General features: G+C 34.9%; 1 protein-coding gene across 4 annotated transcripts in view; it reads left to right on the top strand.

Moving 5' to 3' along the window:
- RRM2B (ribonucleotide reductase regulatory TP53 inducible subunit M2B) overlaps positions 1-11,991 on the top strand; it is a 34,391-nt gene extending 22,400 nt beyond the window's left edge. For all 4 annotated transcript variants that reach the window (XM_065903132.1, XM_065903130.1, XM_065903129.1 and 1 more), the window contains 3 exons: positions 1,211-1,315; positions 3,060-3,173; positions 8,287-11,991. In XM_065903132.1, coding sequence (XP_065759204.1) covers positions 1,211-1,315; positions 3,060-3,173; positions 8,287-8,439 — 372 coding nt within the window. In that variant the 3' untranslated portion in view covers positions 8,440-11,991. The remainder of the gene's footprint in view (positions 1-1,210; positions 1,316-3,059; positions 3,174-8,286) is intronic.
- Positions 11,992-12,394: the final 403 nt, after the last annotated feature.

Here is a 12,394-nt window from a genome sequence, read left to right as displayed (position 1 = left end):
GGTAGCTAGCTATTGGTTCTAATCAATATTTACATTATCACCTTTCTGCAGTATATTTGAAATTCTGCCTTTGGTAATTTGAAATATCCTCTTGAGTCAAGTGGGAGGGGTATGTTTTACTAGTAAATTTTCTAAGATTAGTTATTTAAAGAGGCTTTTTCTTGTTGTTTTTTTTTAATGATTTCTTTTGGGAATGACAGTTTAACTAGGAAAATAAGCCTTGGAATACAGTCTTTGATTTGAGTCTCATCTTTCAATTGTCTTTGGTTTTTTGTTGATTCTGTTAGATAAAGCTAAACAGCTCTGATGTTTAATCCTCTAAAGCGCATATTCCTTCCTTCCTCTCCTCCCTTGTTGGCTTACAAAATTATTTCTTTCTCTGTGTAGTTTAGAAATGTTAATTGACTCTGCCTTGTTGTCAGTATCTAATTGTTAATTTTGTTTAGAGCTTCATCATCCTTCTATGTCTCTGACCTCCTCTTTTTTGTTTTGACTTTTTGAAATTTTTTTCAGTTGTTTTCAGCTTTATACCATCTGTTCTGTATTTTGAAATTCCAATTATTGTAGGTTGAGGCTCCTTGCACTGTTTTCCAATTATTTAAGATTCTATAATGTTTCATGTATTTGCACAACAATTCTACTCTCAAGGTATTTCACAAATTTGTTTACTTCTGTCTTTGAGTTTTCTGCAATGTCATTTCTGCTTTACACAGCTTCAGATGGTATCCTTAATTCTTCAGTTTCCATTTTCCTTGCACTGAATTTATTTTTATCTTGAACCATTCTTGTTTAATAGAACTGTTGTATTTTTGAAATCTGAGTTTTACTTTTTCTTTAAATACTTAATTGTTTTTCAATCTGTCTTAATTTTTTAAAAGTTAAAAATGAATTAATTTTATTTTTGATTCTTCTTAGTTTGTTTTCCTTTCCAAAATGCTTTTGATTGCAGATTTGTTGGTTTCGTTGTTGTTCGTTAGTTCTTCTTTCATGTTAATTAACTGAGATTTGCTGGCCTTGAAATTTTTTCATTATAGGTTATTATGATTGGCATTTTAATGAGATTTGGAGACAAGAAGATCCTGGCCCTATTAATCCTTCTTCCATCTTCCAGAAGTTCAGTATAGCATTCCTAGCTTATATAAAGCCTGATCACTGTGTGAAAATAACTGATAAAATGTTCTTTGACAGTGATATTTTTCTTCTGTTTTAGGGGCTTCACTGCGACTTTGCTTGCCTGATGTTTCAATACTTAGTAAATAAGCCTTCAGAAGAAAGGGTTAGGGAGATCATTGTTAATGCCGTTGAAATTGAGCAGGTAAGCAGGGACGCTTATATAAGTAGCACATCTCTCTTTGATGTTTGACTGCATTAGATTGACTCATATGAAATTGCCATTTTGTAGGTCAAAATAGATATCAGAAATATTATATGGTCAACCTGGCAGTACCAGTAGATGATGTATTGCAATTATTATATCAAGTTAAAATTTGGCTTATAAGCCAGTCTTTATTATACATTAAGATTTTATGTATACTAAAATTTGTTTCAGAACAATTTTTTAATTTCACTTATATATCAAATTTCATGCCATACCAAACTATTCTAATTATCTTAGCTTTAGATTTTTAGATTTTTAGCTACTGGAGGGCAGTGATGGTTTCTTGTTTTGTATTTTTTTTTTTTTAACTTTTTCTTTTAAATTGGAGCATAGTTGCTTAACAATATTGTGGTAGCCTCAGGTACACAGCAAAGTGACTCAGTCATACAAGTCCATGTATCCATTCTCCCCTCTAACTCCCCTCTCATCCAGGCTGCACATAACACTGAACAGAGTTCCCTTCCTTATACAGTAGGTCCTTGTTGGTTGTATTCTTAAAACACTAGCAAGGTATCTGGCATTAAGCGTGCATCCTATGTTATAAAATGAAGAAATAAATGAATTAGTGAATAGTAAAATGTGATTTACGGGCATGTAAAGATCTCTCACTAGACAGACATGGATGCTTCACTTAGAATGTATTTTTATCATTTGAAAGAGCTTGTTGAAAAATAAGTAAGTTTTTAAACTTAAAAAAAAATAGTTTTCATATTTGAAGAGAGAAAAGTCATAAAATGGATTCTGGGTGGTTTTTTTTTAATCTATTTTTTATTTATTGTTTGGCTACATCGGGTCTTAAGTGCAGCATGTGCACGAGAGCTCAGCAGCTCCAAGGTATGTGGGATCTTACTTCCCCGCCCAGGGATCAAACTTGCAACCCCTGAATTGCAAGGCAGATTCTTAACCACTGGACCACCAGGGAAGTCCCAGATTTTGGTATCTTGAATCACTTTTAGAACTAAATCCAAATGGTTAATATGTTTTTATTTTTCCTCTATTAACACTTTACCACTGTCATTAAGAATCTGCCTACAATGATAGTCCGATTGAAATCCCTGGGTTGGGAAGATCCCTGGGAGAAGGGAATGGCAATCCACTCCAGTATTCTTGCCTGGAGGATTCCATGGACAGAAGAGCCTGGTAGGCTATAGTCCATGGGGTTGCAAAGAGTCGGACACAACCGAGCGACTTCACCGTCTTTCAATAAAATTGGAGTTGTTTATCTCCCAATGCTCAGATTCATTTCTATTTCTTTCTCATTTTCTCTGTTAATTGTTTTTTGTTTCCCAACTCCCTTTTAAGTCATGTTCACCCCAGCAGTCATCTTAGGTGAAACTTTTTCTAGATATTTCAGAACAAAATATCTCCTTTCTTTCTGTTGAGAAAACATATAAATGTGGGTCCTAAAAGTGCTACTTTAAAAATACCAGTAATATAATAGTTAGTTTCAATTTACTTTGGCTATTTGAGAATGTGAAATAGTGTGAATAGCAGCACCCCAAACCTTTTAAGCAAATGGGGATTGTTTGCCATGTTGAAAGAATTTATCCTAATATACTTTCCTCGAACAAGATCAGTGATTTAGAAGATTAATAAAGCTAAAACCCTCTTTTTATTTGGAAAATATATACTATTTATTGTTCTTTCTTTGTACTTTATTCTGTTTTTATTTATGTCTCAGGAGTTTTTAACAGAAGCCTTGCCAGTTGGCCTCATTGGAATGAATTGTGTTCTGATGAAACAGTATATTGAGTTTGTAGCTGACAGATTGCTTACAGAACTTGGATTCTCAAAGGTAAGGTGTTTCAAACGTATTACTACTAGCTAAAATGTTATAGTCAGGTAAGGACTCTAAAATACATACTATATTTCACTGAAAGCTTTTGTAACACACTAGTCTATTTTTTTTTTTTGAACTTTAAACCTTTTAATTTGTATTGGGGTATAGCCGATTAACAATATTGTGTTAGTTTCAGGTGACCAGCAAAGGGACTCAGCCATACATATACATACATCCATTCTTCCCCAAACCAGTCTATTTTGTAAATTGTCCATGACAGGCTTGTTTTGCCTGAACCAGTTGATTTTGCAAAATCCTTAAATGAAACTTAAAATGAAATTCATTAACAGAAGTAGGAGGCTGATAAATCATAGAACTAATAAGCTCAATAAATTATTTTGTAATAATTGTAGGTATCTATTTAATAGGACTATCTTTAAGTAATTGGATTTAACATGCCAATATATGTTTACACTCAGGTAAATCCCCATGTGTCTGTGTTGTAATTTGAGGGTTAATACTTTTAAATAGGAAATCATTATTAGGAAGACATTAGCTGTCATAATTTGACTCTTTGAATTCAGTTGTCTTTAAGTTATTTCTGTCATTTTGTTTATCAGAGATAATGTACCTGAATTTTCATGTGTGTTTTTCACATGAGATGGAGGCTGCAGCCAGACTACCTGGGTTTGAATCCTGATTCCACCACTTTCTAGCAATGTGACCTTAGGCAAATTGCTTAACCACTGTCTCAGTTTCCTTATCTGTAAAATGAAGATAATAGTAATTATCCTTACCACAGATTACGGGAGAAGGAAAGGGCAACCCACTCCAGTATTCTTGCCTGGAGAATGCCGTGGACCGAGGAGCCCAGTGGGCTACAGTCCATGGGGTCTCAAAGAGTCGGACACGACTGAGGACATACGCAGCACACATTATTGCTGATGAGCTGGTACACCTAATGCACTTAAAATAGCATCAGACATACAGTAAATGAACACCAAATGGTCACGTTGTAGTCATTGTAAGGGTAACATTCATCACAATTTACCGTGTGTTAATATTATACTGTCAATTAGAAATGTTAGGTTCTGATTTCTCATGGAAATGGAAGTTTAAATTATTGGAAGCCTTATAAAATCCATGATGCTTGCGGGTAATCATTAACTCTCTTGGTAAAGCATTTATTTTCTGGTAACTATAGAAATATTGTGATAAGAATCAGATGGGACAAAGGTTTTTAGTAACTATAAATTGTAAAATATCACTATTTATATTACTTTAGTTGCAAGATCCTCTCTTTGCTGATCATTAATGAGATAAATAAAGATTTTAATTATATTAATATGACCTCTGAAATTTATAAATTGTATATTAAAAGAAATTGTTTTTGTTTCTAAGTTACATGTTTATCATAATAAAATTAATTTGCTTACTTAAGCCTTAAAATAAACTCACTATGTTTTAACCCATCACAATATCTTTACACCCACACATCCAGCTTCTACTTATTGGAAAATTACAGACCTGTGGGTCTAGTTTTCCTTGGAAAATTTGCTAATTTTAAGTATACGAAACATGCCTCCTAAGGAGAAAATTTGGACACAGCACAAAATCTCAGCTCTCCACAGGCCTTCAAACTATCTCAGTAAATTCCAAAAAGCAGAAATTATACTGACTATTAGATTTTAATGCAATAAAATTAGAAATTAATAATAAAAGATTACCAGAAAGTTCCATCTACTTAGAAGTCAATGTCCTTTAAAATGAGATTAAAAATGAAAATATAAACTAAATGACAATAAGATTACTGTATATCACAATTTGTAGAATGCAACCAAGCAGATCCCCAGAGGAAAATTTGTATCCTTGAAGGCATATATTAAGAAAGCAAAACAATTTAAAATACATGAGCTAAAAAAGCTTTGAACTCAAGGAGCTAGAAAAGGAATTATTCTTATAATGATAGTTTTTGGGCTTGTCTGGTGGCTCAGATAGTAAAGAATCTGCCTGTAATGTGGGAGACCTGGGTTCAATCTCTGGGTCGGGAAGATCCCCTGGAGAAGGGAATGGCAACCCACTCCAGTATTCTTGCTTGAGAATTCCATAGACAGAGGAGCCTGGTGGGCTACCGTCCATGGGATCTCAAAGAGCTGAATACAACTGAGGGACCAACACGTTTCAGTAAAATAAGAGATTATTTAAATTAGCAAATGGTTGTCACTTATACAAAATTCCAAATAGAAGTCACATTAATGTTGTTTTCAACTTAGTTTTGGATTAGTCAGTAAATATTCAAGTACTTCTGTGTGTCAAAATCAAGCTACTTGATTTAGGCTGGTCTTAGTCACTCTGTTTATGCCATGAATGATTTGGAAGATACTCAGTTTTAAAATCTAGTGAATCTATGCCTACTGTCCAGTGCACTTTCCACTGTATCCTCTTATGAGTGAACACTCACATTTTTACTGCCTTTTAACACTATTTCTGATACAGTTTCATAGAGTTCCACTACATCAACCATGCCCAGCATGTCTGTTTTTTTTTTTTGGAAAAAAAAATACACATAGCTTTATTAAGATATAAATTACAGAACATGCGATATGCCTATTAATAAATGTACAATTCAGTGGGCTTTAGTATATTTGCAGAGTTGTGCAACTATCACAATCTATTTGAGAGCATTTTTATCACTCCACAAAAAGCTTCTATTCCCAGTTAGCAGTCAGTCACTCACCTTTGTTTCTTCCACCCCCATATCCCTGCTGCTGTTGCTTAGTTGCAGCGTCAGTCGTGTCTGACTCTGTGTGACCCCGTGGACTGAAGCCTGCCCGGCTCCTCTGTCCACGGGATTCTCCAGGCAAGAGTACTGGAGGGGTTGTCATGCCCTCCTCCAGGGGATCCTCCCAACCCAGGGATCGAACCCTGGTCTCCTGCCCTGCAGACAGACTCTTTACCCTTGAGCCACCAGGGAAGCCCCCACCATAGCCTAGGCATTACTAATCTAGTTTTTGTCTCTTTAGATCTGCCTGTTCTGTAATCCCCACTTCATGTAAATAGAATCATACAATATATAGTACATACTGTATACTGGTATATGGTATATACAAAGTCAATATAATGTTTTAAAGTTTCATTCATGTAGGCATGTATCAGTATTTTTTTCCTTATTTTGGCCAAATAATATTGCATTGTATGATTATACCTAATTTTGTTTATCCATTTATTGGTTGATGGTGGCATTTGGGTGGGATTTTTTGGCTATTATGAATAACGCTGCTATTAACATTCTTGTATAAGTTTTTGTGGGAAAATATATTTTCATTTATCTTGATATATAACTAGAAGTGAAAGTGTTGAGTCATATAGTGACTCTATCTTTAATCATTAGAGGAACTACCAGACTGCATTATTTTATATTAATACCAGCAGTATATGAGGGTTCCAATTTCTCCACATCCTCACTAACACTTATTATCTTTTTTTTTCTTCCAGTTTTGTTGAAATATAATTGACATATAGTGTTGTTTAAGTTCAAGGTATACAGCATAATGATGTTACTTCCATATATCATGAAGTGATGACCACAATAAGTTGTCTTTTACACACCTATAGCCATCCTTTGTGTTTAGTCGCTAAGTTATGTCCAACTCTTTGCGACCCATGGACCATAACCTGCCAGGCTCCTCTGTCCGTGAGATGTCCCAGGCAAGATTACTGGAGTGGGTTGCCATTTCCTTCTCCAGGGGATCTTCCCAGTCCAGGGATTGAACCCAGGTCTCCTGCATTGCAGGCAGATTCTTTACCATATGAGCCTTCAGGGAAGCCTCAATAGCCGTCCTAGTGTGATGTGGTGTGAAATGATATCTTATTGTGGTCTTGATTTGCATCTCCCTAATGGGTAATGATTTTGAGCATCTTTTCATATACTTATTGACCTTTTGTAGATGTTCTTTAGAGCATTTATCCATTCAGATCCTTTGTCCATTTTAATTGGGTTATTTGAATATGTTCTTTTCTGTGGTATTCATAACTACTGCCTGAATAGTCCAAATTTAAAGAATTCTCTTTTATTGTTCTTCACAAATCATCAATATATCTCAGTTTCCATCAAACTGTATCTCCAAGCCTGCTTCTTGAATTCAGAAGCAGTGAAAAAGCTGCTTGTCAATATGTGTTCCATTTTTTGTTTGGGGTTACAATAGATAGCATTTAGTCTGTCTTCCCTGGTCATGGTTCCTTAACAGCAATTTGAAGATTACATGTCTCCTGTGAACTGAGAAACATATTTAGGTCCACAGTACATTGTTGGTAACATAGTATTTTATAGTATCATGTAGATGTGCCAGCCTGGTGGTTGTTGTTTGGTCACTAAGGCGTGTCCAACTCTTTGGACCCCACGAACTGCTACATGCCAGGCTTCCACGTCCTTCATTATCTCTTGAAGTTTGCTTAAACTCATGTCCATTGATTCAGTTATGCCATCCAACCACCTCATTCTCTGTTGCCCCCTTCTCCTTCCACCCTCACCCTTTCCAGCTTCAGGGTCTTTTCTAATGAGTTGGCTTTTCGCATAATAGTAATACCTATGAAAAATGCCTATAATATCTTTGGTGTTTTAGAGTTCTCAAGCTGTGAAAACATTTTAGTTTGGTATTAAATCTTCTATTTCCTGCAATAATCTTTTTCTTTTCTTTCAATTTCTGAGAATACCAGAGTTGCTAGTTTAGTTCCTTTAAGAGGCTAGTAGGCTATCTTAGTCATCTTAAAGTGTATCAGTCTTAAGTGCCCGGGCCTGGTGCACTGGGAAGACCCAGAGGGATCGGATAGAGAGGGAGGTGGGAGGGGGGATCGGGATGGGGAATACATGTAAATCCATGACTGATTCATGTCAATGTATGACAAAAACCACCACAATACTGTAAAGTAATTAGCCTCCAACTAATAAAAATAAAAAAAACAAAAATAAAAAAAATGTATCAGTCTTGACTGCCTCCAGGACCCTGAGGGAATATGTGATCTCCAGGTGATGATACATGGTGTTGGGAGACCCAAGTTACCTGTTGCTCTTCTTATGTGATGCAATTTGCTTCTTCAGAATGTCTAACAATATTTCTCTTCTTTCCAGGTTTTTCAAGCAGAAAATCCCTTTGATTTTATGGAAAACATTTCCTTAGAGGGGAAAACGAATTTCTTTGAGAAACGAGTTTCAGAGTATCAACGTTTTGCAGTTATGGCAGAAACTACAGATAATGTCTTCACCTTAGATGCAGATTTTTAAAACCCTCCCCATATCTAAACTCATCATTGGTAAATGGCAGCCTATTTTTCTCTGCTTAAAAACAAAACACAAACCTAAAATATCTCCTTTAGGGCTTAGGAGTTTGCTCAAAAGGAAATCTGAAACCAAATATCAATCAAGTTGAATTTATAGAAATATGCTTTAATTTTCCTGTTTGTCATTCAGAGTACAACCTTCAAATGCTTTTGTTTCACCCCTAAAATATAAGATGGCATTCTGTAGTTGTTAAGAGCATGGGGTGGGGGGTCAGATAGAATTTGAGATTCTGTCCTACTTTGTGTGACCCTTGGAAAGTCAGTTAATCTGTCTAAACCTCAGATGAGTGTAAACCCTAAAGTGAATGTGATAGCAGGTCCTAAATTCCGAGTGTGTATGAGGATTGAGATGCAACATAGAGCCTCAGCCAATACTGCTGTTGCAGCCTCCTCTCTTTCTCTCCCCCCTCTCCCTCTTCTGTTATTATTATTGTGATTAATAGTGTTAATTGCAGTGATGTGATAAAATTCTCCGTCTCCTCAAAGTAACTATGATTCTAGGTCCTAAGATCTAGAATTAGATCTTTGTGTTTTTAATGTTTTAGAAGAATGTAAATATTTCCTCAAAAAGATTGTACTTCTCATTAACATGAGAATAACTTCTTTGAATTTCTCAGCGTTATAGTTAAGGAAATTTGGTTCTTAGCTGCTTTGGGGAGAAAACTTACGGAGTAGAATCCTTGAGGTTATCATGATAGTTGACCTTGTAAGCAAAATTATTCTGCTCCTTCAGAAATTAAAAGGATCATTTTAGCCAGATGTTGCCCTGAAATGTTTAAAACCAGGGTGGATTAGCTAGAATATTATTTCCCAAATCGTATTATAAGAGCTGTTAGCCTGTCTAGGTATTTTTTGGGGAGGGAAAAAAAAGATTCTATGGTCAAATGAGTTTGGGAAATGTATGCTCCGTTCCTCTCTGGAATGTATAGTTGATACATCAAACACTGAGAAATTCTGCAGTACAGCAACATAGACCCCACTGCATATTCCAGACCTACTTAATAAAGATCTGTTTTTCACCTGTTAACATCTCACCTAACATCTCACCTAATGTTCCTCAGAACATAGTTTGGAAAAAGCTGGCCCAGAAGTATTTTCTACATGGAAGAAGGGCTTGTGGACCAAGCAAGGGAGGACCTGGTGGGGATTATTGAGCCATTTCAACTTTGTGCCAAGCTGAGAAGCGTCCCTGTGATTGACCGCAGCTATATTTCTTATACTCCTAAAACTCTCTTATGCTGTTATTGAGATTCAGTTCTTTTCTGGAACTATGCATGTCACATGACAGCAGATGGTGTCCCTAGGGAGACTGAGGAAAGGCCAGCCTACAAGGTCTCTGAGAAGTCTGCTCCCTGTGTGGGAGGGAAGTGTCTAGAGGTAGCCTGAGCCTAAGCAAGCAGTGGGTTTTCCCACTCACAGCAAACTGTTGTGTACAATTCTGCTTAAGAAGGATTAGAGATTTTCTCTTTGCATAACTTTTTCCTTCATTCAGTCCACAACTACCTAATGCATTAAAACAGGGAGTTTTCAAGTGGATGCAAAAGGAACAGGCCATGACTTTATGTTAGAGAGCATATCAGAAACTTTTGCTATTTTGGCCTGTCATAATACTATATAATTGTTCAAGGATTCAGAGTTTGCTGAGTGTTTTTGTATCACCTCATTTGATCTCAAAACAGCCTTATGAGTTTGATAGAGCAGGCAGTATTGAAATTTTATAGAGAGAGAGGGTGAGGCTCAGTCAGATTCAATGACTTGGCCAAGATCTGCTCGTAGTCACTGTCACTACAATATATTGTTTTTTTTCTTAGAAGTTACCATATTTCTAATATTTAGTCCTTGCTATCCATCTTGACTTGATTTTGCCTATTTTCCCATTAAAGTATCACATAGTTTAATTAAGATATCACGTACATTAATTATTGTATCATAAACATTATAACTATATTCAGGTAATATATTCAAAGATGTTCATCTACTGCCAATACAAAAACTTACATTTGAAGTTGATAATATATCACTATTGACATAAGAATAAAAGAAAAAAGTTTTATATTGCATATTCCCTTTGTTTTGAATCCACGTCTTTCTCATAGGTAATGACAGATGCCTTAATATGAAGCTTATTTATCATAGCAATAAACCTAACTGTATTGAGAGGAAGTTTTAATACTGAAATACTGGATTTTTTAATACACTGGTTTATTATATTCAGTACTCTATTCTCTTTTCTGAGCTTCCAGGTTTCATATTTATTTATTATGTTTAGTATTTTGGTTCTTAGTTATTAGGAAGTCAAGAACTTGTAGAATCTCTTTTCAGTATTATCTCACAAACAAAGAAAATAATTCAGAACATGTTTATAACTTTTTTGTTTTAACAGCACATGTATTTAAATCCTTACTATAGTAGTTAAAGTTAAGTTTATTATTTAAGAATGTAAAAACTAGTTATTCAATGACAAATTGCATTTATTAAAAATGTTTCATTGTAGTATGTAGAATCATGACTTGAAAGGACTCAGGAAGACTGTTTACTCCAGTGCTTTCAGACAGGGCTGTTTTGCTGTTCAGTTACATACAAAACTAAAATAAACAATTATTCTTATAATTTAAGTTTACCTCAGTCATGTTTTTATATATGAAATTTTTCAGTTCACTCATTTTGAAACATTCAGATGTTTCAGCTTCTTTTGCCATTTTGATTTTCATTTGTTCATGGAAAACACAGCATCTTCTATATTTAAAAAATAAATTCTTTAATATTCAGAATTTTGCATTTTACTTTTAAATATGCTAACATGTCATAGAATTCCCAAATTACAGTTATTCGGATTAAGCTAAGGGCCACATGTCAATAATTTTCGGTGATTAAGAAAGCTGATGGGCTGCAAGAATGCCAGTTTAATCCTGTAACCAGCTATTATGTTTTTGAACTAAGATGAGTGAATGGGTAGCCAACTCAGGAACTCTTCATAATCTACATAAACGGCACAGATTGGAAATCTGGATATCTTTATTTTTCCTTCCCTTTAAATGGTCTGCTCCTTTTTTAGACAGCTACAGGTTCAAAGGAAAATCTGACAGTCCCACGGCATTAGGATGAAAGAATTTAAGTCTTCAAATTTGGGGCTTAATTCTATTAAAGAAAATACAGGTGAAAATGAAAGGCTGAAGAGTTTTTTTTTATACAGGTAAAAATATAACAATTCAGTCTTTTTCTAAGTTTACAAGAATCTTAACTTATATATTTGACTCTGTTTTACAACTGTGTTTGATTTTTCCAAATGTCTGGTCATTTAGCAAAGCAAGTATCTACTATGTACATAGAAAGCTTTATTGAATGTGGTATACTCATATATTTTTAATGTATTTTACATTACGGTGATATCAAGCCAACCCTGCATATATACAACTTGATTTTTTTCCAAAGAAATGAGTTGTTTTGTTAATTTTTTTGCCTTAGTACGTTGAAATAAACTGTATCATGTCTCTGTCATTTCATGTATGTCCTTTTGAGTAAGAATGTTTCTTTATAAGTGCTATCCTAATGAAGGACTGTATATATTTTCTATTTGTGTATACAGATAAACACATATTGGTATTACTTTAACTATTCCTCCTACCACTGTTTGACCTAAGTGGCACCCCCTTCAGCTGTCTCCCATCTACTTTCTCTCAATCCATGAGCCTTTCTTCCTGTCTCTTTGTATCCAGCTGAGATTCTACAATGTATCATATTACTAGTAGTAACATTCTTATCAATACCCTGAACTCTGTTCTTTATCTGCATTTTCTACCTTACATAGAAAATCGAAAGCAATTCTCCATTCTGTTATGAAACAACAATCCAGTTTTTCCCCGTTTGTACCCAGGCAGCCAAATACTGCTAGAAAAAAA

Source organism: Muntiacus reevesi, chromosome 12 (genome assembly GCF_963930625.1).
Source record: "Muntiacus reevesi chromosome 12, mMunRee1.1, whole genome shotgun sequence".
Classification (NCBI taxonomy): domain Eukaryota; kingdom Metazoa; phylum Chordata; class Mammalia; order Artiodactyla; family Cervidae; genus Muntiacus; species Muntiacus reevesi.
This window is presented reverse-complemented; position numbering and strand designations above follow the sequence as displayed.